The following is a 19,269-nucleotide window of genomic DNA, read 5'->3' as shown; positions in this document are numbered from 1 at the left end:
TAAAGTGGCTCCTACAGAGAGTGATGCATTCTGGGTTTGTAGCATTCATGTTGCTAGGCTAGTGAGTTTCTTCCAGTCTGTTAGAGTCAGTCAGTACTGACAGTTTAACCTGAAGAAGCTTCTGAAGATTTGAATTTAATGAGTGAAAACGATGTTTTTTCCTGCAGAATCACAGTGAGGAAGGATCAGTGATGTCACTGACGATGAGGAGCTCAGACTTTCCCAACACCACCACTGTCAACGGCTGCTGATGGAAAAGCGGATCGTCTCATATTTGGTTCAATACGGCGCCGATTATCCTCCCTCCAGTCCTACACGTCTTATTTCTGACGTCCATTCAAACATGACGTGTGTGGTTTTAAAGGACAGACAGCAGTCAGGTGTGTCTAGTCATCCTCCTGTTCATACTGGATATTAAAAGATCCTTCAAATGTGCTTCAATGCATTTAAAAGTCTGTGTGAAGCTTCATCAGTCTGAGTTCGTCATATCAAGTGGATATCTGACACATTTACAGTCTTTGTGTTTCCCTGTTGAGCTGCAGGTGGAAGTATAGTAACAAAAAGACTTTGACACTAAAAAGACTGTAACGTTGAAAGATATCTACTTGATTTGACTCATTTGGACGCTGAAGCTTCATATTAGCTTCAGATTAACTTTGCACAGAAGGAGGACTGTGGATTTCCATTGTAAGGTCATTATGAAGGGATCTTCTACTGGTCAGTATGAACAGGAGGAATGATTACAGCAAGAAAAACAACCTGCCACCAGGAGTCACAGTCTGATATACTCTCTCTCTTTGATGTGTACATGTGCACTGTGGCGTTGTGACATCAGGTGTGTTGTGTGATGCAGCGGCTCAGAGCCCAAGACGAGTTTCCCTCATGGGGACGATAAAGTAGATCTTATCTTATCTGAACATGTTTCACTGTTCATTTGGGCTCCTGACTGTCGTTTTAAAGACACAGTTGAGAAGTCGTGATCTCGTCCTTTAACGGAGGGATGAGGACTCTCCTCTGCTTGGATTAACAGTATCTCGTCTTATAATCGGGGCCGATCGTTTTAAACCCTGAATGTTGAGCTGTGAGAGGACAGAAGACACTGAGTGTAGAGCTGCAGTGAATAGTTGATTAATCGCCAACTATTTTGATAACCAATTAATTGTTTTGACTTATTTTTTTAAGAAGAAAAAGTCCAAATTCTCTGATTGCAGCTTCTTTAATGTGAATATTTTCTGGTTTCTGTCGTCTCTGTGACAGTAAAACATTTGAGGACGTCATCTTGGTTTTTGGGAAACACTGATCTACATTTTTCATCAATTTCTGACATTTTGTGAACCAAACAACTAATCGATTAATCGAGAAAATAATCGACAGATTAATCAATACTGAAATTAATCGTTAGTTGCAGCTCTCACTGGGACATCTAACAGAGAAGTTTATTTATAAATATATTGATCAGAGCTTCATAAATACTGAGGGGACATGACGATGAACCTGACGGACGTTTGTTTTGTCTCTCCACGCCGCCCGTCAGACTCGGGTGGGCGGAGCTGCCTCATTATCTAATCAAGCATCACAGACATCAAACAAAACAAAGCCAGGTGTGAGTCCACCTTAACAAACTCGGACTGAGGCTTTTTGAAAAAGGCTGAATGACCCCCAAACCCGTCCGGTCCCGTCCGAGCTGTGACGGATACCTTCACCTGCAAAAACTAGCCCCAAACTTCCAGGTGTGCTGGCACACGTTGTACCCCCAAAAGACGAAGCCCCCCTCCCCTCCTTTCCTTCCCTCACGACTCTGTTCCTCAACTTCACACCGCGGGGACCGAAATAAATCATAGTTTATAGATTGTTTTGCAGTTTAAAAGACCGCTAACTAGCAGCTAGCTCACGTTATTTTGAACGGATCGTGTTCTAACTTTTATTAATTTGAATTTAAAAGCGTCCAAAAGTGTCAAAAAAGACCCCAGACTGTACTTTAATGCTCTGATATTGTGTGTGTAACGGTTGTGAGCAGCATTTTCCCTCATTAATGTCAATAGAAACAGTGAAATCACGGCCGGGGACGTTTTTTGGGGGGTACAATATTTATCACAACACCGGCCCGGTCCCTCCGCAGCCGTTAAAGTTGGATTTTTACTTTCCCGCGCCGCAAAGTGCATAAAAACTGTCTCTAAGTTCTTCTAACCGGCTCCGCGGAGACCCGGCCGGCCCTGTGTGCGCTCCCCGGGCTCCGCAGCTCACTCACCGGCCCTGGTGGTGTCCGACAGGTCGTGGTTGGCGGCGCTCCGCGGGAACTCCTTCAGCTTCCGGCCGCTGAGGTTCAGGCTCCCGGTGGCCGAGGCTTCGTCCAGCGCCCGGTCCACTGAACGGTTCCAGGGCGCCGGGCCCGCCGGTCCCAGTCCGTTATTATTCCCGACTAAAACATTCCCGGTGCCGCCGCCGCTGCCGCCTCCGACCGTGAAGTTGAGTCCGGTGTTGTCCGCCAGCAACACCGACGCCGCCATTACACTCTCCGGCTGTTAGCTCACTGCTAACGGCTAACTCTCCCACCCAAAACTCCAGAGCCGAGCATGCGCAGAACGGCGCTGCGAGACTGGACAACAGAACGGGCCGAACACGCTACATGTATGTTGAAACTACTCTGATCATACTAAACCCAGACAGTTCAACATACAACAGCAAACGCACACACACGGAAAACAAGTAGATATTATCATTATATCTTATTATTAGAGTTGCCTTTAAAAAATGTTTTTAATGTTTCTTTCATCTGTCTAAAATGTGCTTTTCATGTTTTCTGAAGCTCATTGTATTTCATCTTTATGATTTAAATGTGCTCTATAAATAAAGTTTAATTATTACTATCATTATCATTAAAAACTATACGTCAGGGACAACAAAAAATTATGAAAATTAGGAATAAAAGAAATAAAAATAAACTTTATTGATGCAGCACCTTCCAAAACAAAGTTACAGTGTTTTACATAAAAAGGAAATCAGCACTAAAATAAAATAAAATCAGGCAAATACAATGAATGACATAGAATAACATACTCCACAACAAGAAGTTTCAATTTCATAGTTTCAAAAGATATATCCAGTCTCCAAATCAAAGCTAATATAAAATATAAATTAAAGACTTGCAGGAGACGATTACTGAAAACAAGACTGAACAGAATATTTTGTCATTATGTAGAAAATGTTTTCTATTTATTTTGGAACTGTTTTATATTAATGATCATATTATAGGTTTAAACTATGTTTATGTTTCCAGGCACACTGATAAACTTACTCAGAGAATTTGAAAAAAGAAAATATAAAATTTGAGGTACTTTTTAAACAAGATGTCTGAGCTATAAACTGAAATCATGGAGGAAATGAAAATGTACAGCATGTAGATACAGTATGTATATATGTTTCATATTTCATGTATGTAAGTGTGTATAAATATTTATATATACTGTAAATACAGTTTGCAGTATTTATGTCGGCTAAATACTTTTTTTTTTCTTTTACATTTTTCTTGTTTTATTTTATTACAGTTATTTTATTATTTGATAGAACAAATGAATATAGTACAAGTAAAGCTGATTGTCATAGCTAAGGTATGTATTCAAATGTAAAAAGACAAGGGTTTTTTTTTTTATTAAACAACTGTAGCTGACCTAAGAGTAAAAACAATTTTAAATCAAAAGAAAAAAGAAACTGAAAGATAAAGTCTCAAAACAAGCACCAATTAAATACATTAGAATAAAATGAACGAATAAATAAAACAGATGCAGAACATTAGAGCTCAAATTTATATATATATATATATATATATATCTCAGAACAACTTTGAGGCATCTCATGTTCATTATCATTATTATTATTAGTGGTGGTAACATTATTATAATTTGTATTTTCATGATGTCTGTCAAAGTCTCACATTTGTGAAGAAGTTAACTGTCAATGAAACTGCCCAGATGTGAAAATGTAGATGTTTTTTTTTCTGGTACTCTTGTCTGATTTTAACTCCACATCTTGTAGTTGTTTGTATTTTTTCTCCTTTTTTGTCTTAAACCATTTTTTTTCCGGAACGTCAAACTGTTAACGACTTAACACTTAACGACTTACAGCAGCGCCCCCCCGTGGTCATCAGTCACTCATACAAAAGTTTAACTTATTACTGAATAATAAATGGATAAACATAAATCTGGGAGAAAAAAAAGGGAAAGACAGAAAAAGCAACATCAAATAAAAAATATTACTATAGTAAAGTCTTAAAGTAGAGCCAGATTTATTAAAGGCTCAATACATGATTCATGATATAAGAACAAAGTCAAAATTTTGACTTTTTATCTCCTAATTTTGATTTTTAGTTTTATAATTTAGAGTCTTAATCTCATAATTTAGAGTTTTAATCTAATCATTTTTACTTTTAATGTTATGAGCATTTCATTTAATCATGACTAACTCCTTCTTTTTTATTTTACTGGCGGGAATGGGCTTCCATACAGTGGCGCAAATTCTTTCCATTTTGTCTTTTTTGTAGGCTTTTAAGACGTGACGTCAAAACAACGGACACTCAGACTTCATCCCCCAGAATTCGCGGCGCTGTCGCATATTGGCGCATGCGCGTCGCGGCTGTGAGTCCAGGGCCGGGTATCATGGCGACGTACGTGGAGATTCTGAAGAGCGAGTTTCCAGAGATCGACTCGGAGCTGTTCGACTACATCACAGGTGAGAGGCCGGGGACAGAGCCGCTGTGTGGCGGGGTCAGAGTCGTCGTCCTCCCGGTGACGGAGCGGTTGTCTGCCGGCTGTCCGCTCCTCTTCTCCCGCCCGGCGGAGCGCTTCATGCCGGCCTTAACCAGCCTGTTAGCCGCGGAGCTAACGAGCTAAGCGGGCTGTGCTCATAGGAGTGACACCGGTTAGCCCGGCCCGGCCCGGCCCGAACCGACCCGACCCGATCCGGTCTGGTCTGGTCCGGCCCGACCCGGTTAGGTGGGGTTAGGGTAGGGCTGGTTTGGTCAGTTAACGCTAGGTTAGGTTTGGGTATGTTAGGTTGGGAGTGGGTTAGGTTAGTTAGGGTAATTATGATAGGGTAGGTGGGGGGGTCGGGGGGGGGGGGGGGGGGGTGGTGGGAGTAGGTAGGTAAGGGTAGGTTAGGAAGACTAATCATCTAACCTGGTTAGTTTAGAGTTATCATCTGGTTAAACTGGACTAAGCCCCGAACACTGACTCACAGGATGAGAGGAGATATTAGAGGAAATAACCGTAAATACTGTTGTAGTTCAGAGGAAACATCCTGTTTATTACTTCAGATAAAGTAAAAGAGTTATTTTTAATAAACTGTGTAAAGTTATGTTTGTGAGGAATGATTATGTTCAGTATTATTAGTTATTATTAAACTGCTAAAAGTACAGATGTCTGTTATTTAATGAATCAGAATTATTATTTGTAACTTTGTTGATAACAAGTGAACATGAGTAAACAAAGATAAGACTCTAGTCATAAAGTGTTCCTGTCTTAGACTTTATTATTTCAGTTTACTTTGTGCTGTAATTAATATGAGCTGAACATATCTGACTTCTTGTTGAATATATTTGACATTTTCTGGATATAGTTTCAGTTCAGAGAAACACTCTGACACAAACTGCTAAAAGCAGGTTTTAAAGGCAATTTCCAGGATTTAATGGTGAATATGTACAAAAATATTAAACCAGGTGTTTTTGTCGATGTTGTTATTATTGAATAGTCTGACGAGGTGAAAACTTATCTGTAGAGCTGCAACGATCAGTAGATTCATAGAAAAAGAGTCAGAAACTCTTTTGATAGTTGATTAATCGTCCGAGAGTGACCTCTCTTCACCACCGCGGCGTCGACCAGCGTGTGTTGCGTCACCTGATCTGTACAACCTGCTGTCAGTTAATATAATAATCTCACCTGAATCCAGAAACACTCTCATGTCTGTCTGACATGTGACACATGTAGTAATACATGTACTAGTATGTTTATCACATGACACATGTAGTAATACATGTACTAGTATGTTTATCACATGACACATGTAGTAATACATGTACTAGTATGTTTATCACATGACACACGTAGTAATACATGTACTAGTATGTTTATCACATGACACATGTAGTAATACATGTACTAGTATGTTTATCACATGACACATGTAGTAATACATGTACTAGTATGTTTATCACATGACACACGTAGTAATACATGTACTAGTATGTTTATCACATGACACACGTAGTAATACATGTACTAGTATGTTTATCACATGACACATGTAGTAATACGTGTACTAGTATGTTTATCACATGACACATGTAGTAATACGTGTACTAGTATGTTTATCACATGACACATGTAGTAATACGTGTACTAGTATGTTTATCACATGACACACGTAGTAATACATGTACTAGTATGTTTATCACATGACACATGTAGTAATACATGTACTAGTATGTTTATCACATGACACATGTAGTAATACATGTACTAGTATGTTTATCACATGACACATGTAGTAATACATGTACTAGTATGTTTATCACATGACACATGTAGTAATACATGTACTAGTATGTTTATCACATGACACATGTAGTAATACATGTACTAGTATGTTTATCACATGACACATGTAGTAATACATGTACTAGTATGTTTATCACATGACACATGTAGTAATACATGTACTAGTATGTTTATCACATGACACACGTAGTAATACATGTACTAGTATGTTTATCACATGACACACGTAGTAATACATGTACTAGTATGTTTATCACATGACACATGTAGTAATACATGTACTAGTATGTTTATCACATGACACACGTAGTAATACATGTACTAGTATGTTTATCACATGACACACGTAGTAATACATGTGCTAGTATGTTTATCACATGACACATGTAGTAATACGTGTACTAGTATGTTTATCACATGACACACGTAGTAATACATGTACTAGTATGTTTATCACATGACACACGTAGTAATACATGTACTAGTATGTTTATCACATGACACATGTAGTAATACATGTACTAGTATGTTTATCACATGACACATGTAGTAATACATGTACTAGTATGTTTATCACATGACACACGTAGTAATACATGTACTAGTATGTTTATCACATGACACATGTAGTAATACATGTGCTAGTATGTTTATCACATGACACATGTAGTAATACATGTACTAGTATGTTTATCACATGACACATGTAGTAATACATGTACTAGTATGTTTATCACATGACACACGTAGTAATACGTGCACTAGTATGTTTATCACATGACACACGTAGTAATACATGTACTAGTATGTTTATCACATGACACACGTAGTAATACGTGCACTAGTATGTTTATCACATGACACACGTAGTAATACATGTACTAGTATGTTTATCACATGACACACGTAGTAATACATGTACTAGTATGTTTATCACATGACACACGTAGTAATACATGTACTAGTATGTTTATCACATGACACACGTAGTAATACATGTACTAGTATGTTCATCACATGACACCTGTAGTAATACATGTACTAGTATGTTTATCACATGACACATGTAGTAATACATGTACTAGTATGTTTATCACATGACACATGTAGTAATACGTGTACTAGTATGTTTAACGGTGTGCGATGTATCCGTGTGTTTCAGGCGTGTTGGACAGCGGCGGCGCCGACTTCGAGGATGGAGAGGAGGTGTTCGACGCCATCGGAGGAGTCCTGCAGGACGTGTCAGCTGACAGTAAAAACGAGGACGACATCAGAGACATCTGTCTCCAGATGTTCAACACGCTCAAACTGTAAGCAGGAGGATTTGTGTTTTTTTTTTTAAAGGGACAGTACACAATAAATGTGACTCACAGCTGCAACAATTAATCAATCAACAGGAAATTAATCAAGTATTTTAAGAATCAAATAATCATTTATGTCATTTTTTTAATGATTGCAGCTTCTCAGGTGTGAGAATTTGCTGCTTTTTCTTCTCTTATGTGATAATAAATGTCATATTTTTGGGGTTTTGGACTGTTGCTGACAAAATAAAACATTTGATGGCGTCACTTTGGACGGGAAAAATAGTGAGGAACTCCAATGTTTTATAGATCAGTCGATCAATCTTAAGATTAATGAATCATGAAAATCATTTATTGCAGTAAGTTTGACAGCAGGCCTCTTTATGGATGAATCAGCTGATCATTCTCTCAGTGAATCAGTGAATAGTTTAGTGTTTAACATGTCAGAACAGTTCAAAACCCAAAGATGGAGAAATGACACCAGCGAATGTTTTTAATCGAAAAATGACTTAAAGGATCAATCATTCATCAGATATCAATATTATTTTTTGTTGATTGTTCAGTTTGATGAATTCTATGAGCTCCAGTTACAACAGATTCAGTTCTCAGCTGTCCTGCAGTGTAACCTGCTGCTCTGCTGCTCTGCTGCTCTGTTCTTCTTCTCTGCTCTGCTGCTCTGTTCTTCTTCTGACATCATCAGCTGCTGTTTTCTGTTAAATGTCTGCTGTGGAAAAAGAGTCTGATTGGCTGCTGTGATAGTTGTTGATAACAAGCTGCTCTAAAGATTTAAGTTTGAGAGACAGAGGAAGCTGTGTGTGTATTGATGATATCTGCTGTGTGTATTGATTAATGTGTTTCGATCAGGAATAACTGCCACGGCTCCCAGCGGCAGGTGTTGTTGGACACTCCGGTGCAGCTGTCTCAGATCTCTGTGGACACCAGTGAGTCGACCTTTCACACGTCTGTCTGTAGAATAAACAACACGTCCATCAGATCACGTTTATTGATCATGTCTGTCTCCGCTCATCCTCAGACTCCGCTGCCACAGATGTTCAGGGCATCTGGATGATGAAGCGTCCTCAGAACACGGTACGTCTTCCTGCTGTGATGTCATTAAACTCACCTGTGTCCTCCGTGCACCTTGTCCTCACGCTGTCCCTCTTGTGTCTCTGCAGACGGTGGACGCAAAGAAGCTGGAGAAGGCCGAAGCCAAGCTGAAGGCCAAACACGAGCGCCGGAACGAGAAGGACTCGCAGAAAGGCTCCACTCCACTGTCAGTCCACCGCTCACCTGTCTGTCCTCCTCTACACCTGTCTGTCCTCCTCTACACCTGTCTGTCCTCCTCTACTCCTGTCTGTCCTCCTCTACACCTGTCTGTCCTCCTCTACACCTGTCTGTCCTCCTCTACACCTGTCTGTCCTCCTCTACACCTGTCTGTCCTCCTCTACTCCTGTCTGTCCTCCTCTACACCTGTCTGTCCCCCTCTACACCTGTCTGTCCTCCTCTACACCTGTCTGTCCTCCTCTACTCCTGTCTGTCCTCCTCTACACCTGTCTGTCCCCCTCTACACCTGTCTGTCCTCCTCTACACCTGTCTGTCCTCCTCTACTCCTGTCTGTCCTCCTCTACACCTGTCTGTCCTCCTCTACACCTGTCTGTCCTCCTCTACACCTGTCTGTCCTCCTCTACTCCTGTCTGTCCTCCTCTACACCTGTCTGTCCCCCTCTACACCTGTCTGTCCTCCTTTACACCTGTCTGTCCTCCTTTACACCTGTCTGTCCTCCTTTACACCTGTCTGTCCTCCTCTACACCTGTCTGTCCCCCTCTACACCTGTCTGTCCTCCTTTACACCTGTCTGTCCTCCTCTACACCTGTCTGTCCCCCTCTACACCTGTCTGTCCTCCTCTACACCTGTCTGTCCCCCTCTACACCTGTCTGTCCTCCTCTACACCTGTCTGTCCTCCTCTACACCTGTCTGTCCTCCTCTACACCTGTCTGTCCCCCTCTACACCTGTCTGTCCCCCTCGACACCTGTCTGTCCTCCTCTACACCTGTCTGTCCCCCTCTACACCTGTCTGTCCTCCTCTACACCTGTCTGTCCCCCTCTACACCTGTCTGTCCCCCTCTACACCTGTCTGTCCTCCTCTACACCTGTCTGTCCCCCTCTACACCTGTCTGTCCTCCTCTACTCCTGTCTGTCCTCCTCTACACCTGTCTGTCCTCCTCTACACCTGTCTGTCCTCCTCTACACCTGTCCTCATTGTCCACGTCTCACCTGTCCTCCCCTCTGTCCCCGCAGTGTCTTGGAGGAGGCGTCGGCCAGTCAAGCCAGCAGTAAGAAAGACAACCGTGTCGACCAATCAGGGAAGAACCGCAGCTACGACATCCGCATCGAGAACTTTGACGTTTCCTTCGGAGAGAGGTGAGCTGACTTACTGATGATCGATGTTTGATTCATATATTCAAGTTATTTTAATACTTTTCATTTTCATTAATACATTTTTTTTAATATATTTGACTTTTTTCTGGATATATTTCATGTTTTCCTGACTATAATTAACATTTATATATATTCAAACACACACATTTATCTCTGTGTGCAGGTGTCTGCTGCAGGGGGCGGAGCTTTCTCTGGCGTCAGGCCGGCGGTACGGTCTGATTGGTCGTAACGGTTTGGGGAAGACGACGCTGCTGAAGATGCTGGCGAGTCGTAACCTTCGTGTCCCGGCTCACATCTCCATCCTGCACGTGGAACAGGAAGTGGCGGGAGACGACACGGCGGCGCTGCAGAGCGTCCTGCAGAGCGACACGCTGAGAGAGGAGCTGCTGGACGAGGAGAAGAGGCTGAACGCTCGCATCGCCAACGGAACGTAAGACAAACGTTCAGATAACCTCGCCTCGCTGAACGGCGGAGCTGTGTCACTGACCGCTGTGTTTGTGTGTCTCAGAGCGGACGGCATGGAGAGCGTTCGGCTGTCAGAGATCTACGGCAAGCTGGAGGAGATCGAGGCCGACAAAGCCCCGGCACGGTAACTATGGCGACTGATCTATATCACTGCAGCCAAGATCACAACGTCTCCACTAGAGATTCAGACAGCAAACATCCAACAACGAATGAACTGTCAGGTTTAAATAAAGTTTTATATAAAGCAGCATTACGATAAAACTTTATTATACACTGGACTTTATAGATGATAATATTTAGTAAGTGTCAAATTTACTTCATATGATTTTTGTGGCCAAAAATATCACAAACACATTTATCACAATATTCATTAAACTCTCTGAAAATCTGCTGTTAGAGCTGAAATACAATAAAATGACCTCACAGCATAAACTGAGCTATCCCAGAGCTTTCGGCTGTATCCCACAGCCTTCTTCAGCAGGTGGAATCGGTGAACTCAGGTCACATGATGTGAGATAGAGCTGAAAGCTTCAGGAACAGCTGGGAACAGTTGATGTTAAAGACTGAACCTCCACACTTGAGAACACATATTCAGGATTCAAAGTATTAAAGTCCAGCTGTGTTTTAATCCGACTGCTCTCAGTAATGACAGTTAGATCTGTGTTGTTACTGTCAGCATGTTTCACTCAACCAGCACCTGTTGATAAAGTGATCATGTGTTTTGATTGACATCTGTCTCATCCAATCAGAGCCTCCGTCATCTTGGCCGGTCTCGGATTCTCTCCCAGAATGCAACAGCAGGCCACCAAGTGAGTCCTCTCTCTCAACCACACACACACACACACACACACACGGAGAGTAGTTCTGTGTAAGTTACAACCTCTTTGTTCTGCATCATAAACTTCAGAACAAAGTCCAGAGGTTGTGATATGTCGCTAGCTGAGCTGTAAACAGAACCGCGCTCCTGCACATGCTCAGTGGCGTCTGCCTTACACAGAACTACTCTCCAGAGACTGAAAACATGATCACTGTTAATAGTTTAACTGTTAAACAACGGAGGTCTATGGCACAGAGGAATAAGATATATCAGCTTTGATACAAACACAGTACTGGTTAGTAGATGAGTTCATTGTTGGTTTGGATCCAAACATGAAGACAAATATAGAAAATCAGCAGAATGATGCTTTAAGAAGACGCTAAGTTGGAGATCAACTCTGAACTTAAAGCTACATGTGACCTCTAGTAGTTCAATGAGAGGATGAGAGAGTTCCCATTTAGTCTTGTGCAGATGACATGATACGCATGTGTGTGTGTGTGTGTGCGTGTGCGTGTGCGTGTGCGTGTGTGTGTGTGTGTGTGCGTGCGTGTGTGTGTGTGTGCGTGTGTGTGCAGGGAGTTTTCAGGAGGATGGAGGATGAGGTTAGCGTTGGCCAGAGCTCTGTTTGCACGGTGAGTTTCTACCTTCAGCTTCCTCAGATATAAACGCCTCTGCTGTCATGTGACTCCTCTCTGACTGTTGTTTCATTTTGTGTCGACCAGGCCGGACCTGCTGCTGCTGGACGGTGAGTCACATGACCTCTGTGCTCCGCTCACACTATACTGAGTGGTACCCGCATGTATACTGGAGTACAAGGACTGTGGGGAGTATTTGCGGAAGTAGTACTAAGAGTAAAAGTACAAGCAGTAGGAGAGTTAGTTATAGTAGTAGTAGAGTTGTAGGAGTACACGGAGTGGGAAGAGTAGGAGCAGTGTGAGCAGTATTAGTCTGAGTATTAATGTAAGGAACAGTACAAATAGTAGGAGTATAAGGGGTAGGAGTAATACAAGTAGTAGTAGTAGTTGTTGTTTTATACTACAGTAAGAGGAGGTGTAGTACAAGCAGTAATAGGTGTAGTATTAAGAGTACAAACAGGAGTACATGAGTGCTAGAACGTGGAGTGCGGGTATGAGTAGTAGTAATATATGAGTAGTAGGAGAGTACTAGCAGAAGTACAAATATTAGTAGGATCAGGAGTTGTAGAATCAGTCGTATTGTGGTGGTGTTCTGGTTAGTATTAGTGGTATCAATAGTATTGTAGTTATGTTCTGGTGAGTAGTAGTAGTAATCTGGTTTGTAGTAGTAGTAGTAGTAGTATTGTGATGTATTCTTGCTGTGTTTGTGTTTCAGAGCCGACCAACATGTTGGATGTCAGAGCCATTCTGTGGCTGGAGAACTACCTGCAGGTCTGAACACTCACTCACTTTAACGTTAGCATCCCTCATTGAAAACAATGGGGACCATTAGCAACAAGCTAACAAGTAATAAATAATTCCTCCTCCCTCAGACGTGGCAGTCCACCATCTTAGTCGTCTCCCACGACCGAAACTTCCTGAACGCTGTGGTGACCGACATCATCCATCTGCACTCCCAGACTCTGGACAGTTACCGCGGCGACTACGAAAACTTTATTAAAACCAAAGAAGACAGACTTAAGAACCAACAGAGAGAGTATGACGCCCAGCTGCAGTACAGACAGCACATACAGGTACTACTACTGCAGTACAGACACCATACAGGTACTACTACTGCAGTACAGACAACATACAGGTACTAATACTGCAGTACAGACAACATACAGGTACTACTACTGCAGTACAGACAACATACAGGTACTACTACTGCAGTACAGACACCATACAGGTACTACTACTGCAGTACAGACAACATACAGGTACTAATACTGCAGTACAGACACCATACAGGTACTACTACTGCAGTACAGACAACATACAGGTACTACTACTGCAGTACAGACACCATACAGGTACTACTACTGCAGTACAGACAACATACAGGTACTACTACTGCAGTACAGATACCATACAGGTACTACTACTGCAGTACGGACAACATACAGGTACTAATACTGCAGTACAGACACCATACAGGCACTACTACTGCAGTACAGACAACATACAGGTACTACTACTGCAGTACAGACAACATATAGGTACTAATACTGCAGTACAGACACCATACAGGTACTACTACTGCAGTACAGACAACATATAGGTACTAATACTGCAGTACAGACACCATACAGGTACTACTACTGCAGTACAGACAACATACAGGTACTACTACTGCAGTACAGACAACATTCAGGTACTAATACTGTAGTACAGACACCATACAGGTACTACTACTGCAGTACAGACAACATTCAGGTACTAATACTGTAGTACAGACACCATACAGGTACTACTACTGCAGTACAGACACCATACAGGTACTAATACTGCAGTACAGACACCATAAAGGTACTACTACTGCAGTACAGACAACGTACAGGTACTACTACTGCAGTACAGACAACATACAGGCACTACTACTGCTGCAGTACAGACAACACATACAGGTACTACTACTGCATCACAGACAACATACAGGTACTACTACTGCAGTACAGACACCATACAGGCACTACTACTGCAGTACAGACAACATACAGGTACTAATACTGCAGTACAGACACCATACAGGTACTACTACTGCAGTACAGACAACATATAGGTACTAATACTGCAGTACAGACACCATACAGGTACTACTACTGCAGTACAGACAACATACAGGTACTACTACTGCAGTACAGACACCATACAGGTACTACTACTGCAGTACAGACAACATACAGGTACTACTACTGCAGTACAGACACCATACAGGTACTACTACTGCAGTACAGACAACATACAGGTACTACTACTGCAGTACAGATACCATACAGGTACTACTACTGCAGTACGGACAACATACAGGTACTAATACTGCAGTACAGACACCATACAGGCACTACTACTGCAGTACAGACAACATACAGGTACTACTACTGCAGTACAGACAACATATAGGTACTAATACTGCAGTACAGACACCATACAGGTACTACTACTGCAGTACAGACAACATATAGGTACTAATACTGCAGTACAGACACCATACAGGTACTACTACTGCAGTACAGACAACATACAGGTACTACTACTGCAGTACAGACAACATTCAGGTACTAATACTGTAGTACAGACACCATACAGGTACTACTACTGCAGTACAGACAACATTCAGGTACTAATACTGTAGTACAGACACCATACAGGTACTACTACTGCAGTACAGACACCATACAGGTACTAATACTGCAGTACAGACACCATAAAGGTACTACTACTGCAGTACAGACAACGTACAGGTACTACTACTGCAGTACAGACAACATACAGGCACTACTACTGCTGCAGTACAGACAACACATACAGGTACTACTACTGCATCACAGACAACATACAGGTACTACTACTGCAGTACAGACACCATACAGGCACTACTACTGCAGTACAGGCACTACTACTGCAGTACAGACAACATACAGGTACTACTACTGCAGTACAGACAACATACAGGTACTACTACTGCAGTACAGACAACATACAGGTACTACTACTGCAGTACAGACAGCATACAGGTACTACTACCGCAGTACAGACAACATACAGGTACTACTACCGCAGTACAGACAGCATACAGGTACTACTACTGCAGTACAGACAGCATACAGGTACTACTACTACTGCAGTACAGACAACATACAGGTACTACTACTGCAGTACAGACAACATACAGGTACTACTACTGCAGTACAGACAGCATACAGGTACTACTACTACTGCAGTACAGACAACATACAGGTACTACTACTGCAGTACAGACAACATACAGGTACTACTACTGCAGTACAGACAGCATACAGGTACTACTACTGCAGTACAGACAGCATACAGGTACTACTACTGCAGTACAGACACCATACAGGTACTACTACTGCAGTACAGACAGCATACAGGTACTACTACTGCAGTACAGACAGCACATACACTTGAAGAGAAAATGTCAGTGATGTGTTTGTGTTTCAGGTTTTTATCGACAGGTTTCGATACAACGCTAACAGAGCAGCTCAGGTCCAGAGCAAACTGAAACTGCTGGAGAGACTGTGAGTACTGACACACCTGCTACACCTGCATCTACATGTAACCTGGAAGACAACATGTAAATGTCTAAGAACATGGATGTGTCTGTTTGTTCTGCAGGCCTGAACTGAAGCCCATTGAGAAAGAAACTGAGGTCACTTTAAGGTGAGACGTTATGAGTCCAGAATGTCCTAAACATTTAGTCCTGTTTCACTTCCTGATGTGTGTCAGCTTTCTGTCAGATCTGAGAGTCTTCCTCACTTTGATGATCACTTTGATTACCCACAGACTAAACTTCTGCCACTGCTTCTGGGGCAGCTGGCTTCTCTTATTGACTGATTCATTGATTGATTGACTGACCTGTTGTGTTTCCTGCTGCAGGTTTCCAGATAACTTTGAGAAGTTGTCTCCTCCCATCCTGCAGTTAGATGAAGTAGAGTTTTATTACACTGCAGACAAGCGGCTCTTCTCTGGACTCAACCTGTCGGCCGACCTCGAGTCTCGAATCTGCATTGTAAGTGTCCTCATTTACTGTCAACCAACCGTCCTCTGATTGGACGGCTGTTACTGACAGCTGCTTTCAGCTGGAGATCACTGTGGTCTACACATGTTTACAAAAAGACAGAACCTGAAGTTGATCCCTCAGTATCAGTCAAATCTTGAGGATCTGACCTCATTAGAATATTCAGTTTAGCTCTATAATAATATGAAAATGTGCAAACATTGTAGGCTGTCTGGGTGATTATGAAACCATGAAACTTATTACACTGATCAATAATGTAGTCAGGACTGAGATGTGTTGTGTTTCCTGTCAGGTTGGAGAAAACGGCGCTGGTAAATCCACCATTCTGAAACTGCTGATGGGTGAGCTGACACCGGTCAACGGAGTCAGACAAGCGCACAGGTAAGACGACAAACTGTCCAATCAGAGCAGAGCAATCACCTGAATCTATTTACCTGCTAGTCAAAGTGTTACTGTTGGGAACTGTTTACATCCCCATAATAGATAAAAAATTACATTTACATCAAATTAACACTCTGTTCAGGGAACCTTTTACACTCTGTTTAGGGAACATTTTACACTCCGTTCATTTTATACTCTGGGAACTGTTACTATACTGATTGTAGGAAACTTGTGATAAACCACAGGGAAACATTTACATGACATTTATAGGAAATTGTTTACACTGTAAGGGAACAGTTTTTTGTCGGCCATTAACTGGTTGAAGTTTCTTTTCTCTGATTTTTTTTTCATGTCTCTTTAGGAACTTGAAGATCGGTTACTTCAGTCAGCATCACGTGGACCAGTTGGACCTGAACGTCTGCTCTGTGGAGCTGCTGCTAAACAAGTTCCCTGGTAACTATAGCAACAGCATTGTCAACAAAAACAATGACAACATGAGCAACAGCAACATCCTGAAGCTGAGTTCAGCTCTGTTCCCAGATGAGACTCACTGCATCAGTTATGTAGCTTCGGTCATACAGATCCAGGAGGCGCCCTGTAAACAGACAGTTAAATCCTGATTGGCTGAGTGGGACCAGTTCAATCCTGATTGGCCGGTGTTTGTGTGTCACAGGTCGATCGGAGGAGGAGTACCGCCACCAGCTGGGAGGTTACGGGATCACCGGAGAACTGTCCACGAGGCCGGTGGCCAGTCTGTCAGGAGGACAGAAGAGCCGGGTGGCCTTTGCACAGATGACCATGCCATGGTAACTGAAAGCTCAGGGATCAGCTGATAGAGCTTCTACTGATGATGATGATGATGATGATGATGATGTTGTTGTTGTCGTCTCTCTTTCAGTCCAAACTTTTACATCCTTGATGAGCCGACCAATCACTTGGACATGGAGACCATCGAGGCTCTGGCCAAAGCTCTCAACAAGTTCAGAGTGAGTGTGTCACTGGTTGATGATGTCATCAGCGAGGCAGAGGACAGTTTGCAGATTAAACATCATGTCTGGTTGGAACTACAGATGCACCGATCCGACAGTTTCAGTCCCGATACTGAGTGCCAATCTGATAGCAGTTTTTAATCAATAATCTGAATCCTTTATGTTTGAGCCTGAATCTTAATGACATTTCAGCATTTTGGACCAAAACTTTGAATATTTGTGTGACGGAGGTCACTGAAACGGCTTGTTGACTTTCTCATAAGCTGTTTACTTTTTAAAAGAACACTCAACGTCGGTGTTACCAGTGTTACCAGTGTTACCAGTGTTACCAGTGTTACCAGTGTTACCGGTGTTACTGGTGTTACTGGTGTTCAGCCATACACCGATTACATTACTTCCCCATCGTTCCCACCGTTTTGCTTCTTGTAATAGAAATAAAACCCATTTAGTTCATTTTTGCATTAAATAAAATATTGTGACTTTTCCAGCAGAAAGAACAGAAAACATTCAGCGTCTCTAACTGTTGACATGTTTGTGTTGTAGCAGCGGACAGGTGTTACTGGTGTTACTGGTGTTACTGGTGTTACTGGTGTTACTGGTGTTTCAGGTGTGTGATGTCACTGTTTCAGGGCGGGGTCATCCTGGTGTCCCACGACGAGCGTCTGATCCGGATGGTGTGTAAGGAGCTGTGGGTGTGTGAAGGCGGGAAAGTTCACCGCATCGACGGCGGCTTCGACGAGTACCGAGACATCCTGCAGGAGCAGTTCAGGAAGGAGGGTTACCTGTGAGGCCCCGCCCACTGCGGACTGACCACAACCACTCATAACATAAACCCCGCCCCCTCTCCTTACAACAACACCTCCCATCTCAGCAGCCAATCAGCTGTCAAAACGGACTGGAGGACGTTTTTTTGTCTCTGAACTGAAGTGTCTCACCTGGTGCAGGTGATGACCTGCTGCAAGCTGATTGGTCCTGATGCTTTTACTCACCTGGTGAGGTCAGTGAACTCTGGAGGAGGCGGAGTCATCATCAACCATTTGGAGTTTATTTAAAGAGTCAAACTGTCGTCACATTAAACGTTTTGTTTTGTATCATCAGAGAGATTTTACCAGCTTTCAGCGGAGCGTCAAACAATAAAACCATCAGATCATGTTTCACTTTGTCTTCTTCAAACAAACTTCATCCATATTTATATTGATCAGTTATTGTGTGTTGATGCGGTTCTGCTCCGTTAAAACCTCTTTGACTTCTGATTTAGTTTTCATACTAAAATGGAAACTAACAGTTCAGAAAAACTGAGTTTAGAATCACAAAGGTTCAGTAAAGGCTTTAATCAAACCTCTGTCCTCCAATCAGAGAGCAGAGTTCAACACTCAGATCAGATCTATAATACTAACTGAACTATCAACTAATCTGCTGATTATTTCTCTATAAATCTTTAATCTTTTATCAATAAAACATAAGAACAGTAAAAATCTCCATCACAGTGTCTCGGAGCAGAAGATGACGAAGACCCAAGTTTGCTGTCATTTAGGACCAAGAGCAGCAGATTTGTGTATTTTTTAACTTTAGTTTTATAAACGGAAACAAAAAATGAAAAAGTTTGAGTTTCA

At 42.2% G+C, this 19,269-nt stretch overlaps 2 protein-coding genes across 4 annotated transcripts in view; one reads left to right on the top strand and one right to left on the bottom strand.

The window, feature by feature from the left end:
• lrch3 (leucine-rich repeats and calponin homology (CH) domain containing 3) overlaps positions 1-2,592 on the bottom strand; it is a 37,939-nt gene extending 35,347 nt beyond the window's left edge. For all 3 annotated transcript variants that reach the window (XM_044353846.1, XM_044353847.1, XM_044353845.1), the window contains exon 1: positions 2,249-2,592. In XM_044353846.1, the coding sequence (XP_044209781.1) occupies positions 2,249-2,507 (259 nt within the window). In that variant the 5' untranslated portion in view covers positions 2,508-2,592. The remainder of the gene's footprint in view (positions 1-2,248) is intronic.
• On the top strand, positions 2,547-18,808 carry abcf3 (ATP-binding cassette, sub-family F (GCN20), member 3). Its single transcript, XM_044353848.1, has 22 exons — positions 2,547-2,628; positions 4,538-4,725; positions 7,711-7,858; positions 8,714-8,790; positions 8,883-8,938; positions 9,025-9,122; positions 10,148-10,270; positions 10,452-10,718; positions 10,797-10,877; positions 11,503-11,562; positions 12,146-12,202; positions 12,293-12,315; positions 12,921-12,976; positions 13,078-13,278; positions 15,710-15,786; positions 15,884-15,928; positions 16,145-16,277; positions 16,579-16,667; positions 17,029-17,120; positions 17,341-17,473; positions 17,566-17,653; positions 18,286-18,808. Coding segments are annotated over exons 1-22 (2,253 nt in total). The 5' UTR covers positions 2,547-2,626; the 3' UTR covers positions 18,445-18,808.
• The last annotated feature ends 461 nt before the right edge of the window (positions 18,809-19,269 follow it).

The sequence above is a fragment of the Thunnus albacares genome, chromosome 6 (genome assembly GCF_914725855.1).
Source record: "Thunnus albacares chromosome 6, fThuAlb1.1, whole genome shotgun sequence".
Lineage (NCBI taxonomy): Eukaryota > Metazoa > Chordata > Actinopteri > Scombriformes > Scombridae > Thunnus > Thunnus albacares.
The sequence above is the reverse complement of the archived record's forward strand: the minus strand, read 5'-3'. Positions and strand labels throughout refer to the sequence as shown.

Coding starts and splice junctions, on each gene's coding strand:
- abcf3 (XM_044353848.1), top strand. Junction 8,939..9,024: donor TGAAGCGTCCTCAGAACACG/GTACGTCTTCCT, acceptor GTGTCTCTGCAG/ACGGTGGACGCAAAGAAGCT. Junction 12,203..12,292: donor GCCAGAGCTCTGTTTGCACG/GTGAGTTTCTAC, acceptor TGTGTCGACCAG/GCCGGACCTGCTGCTGCTGG.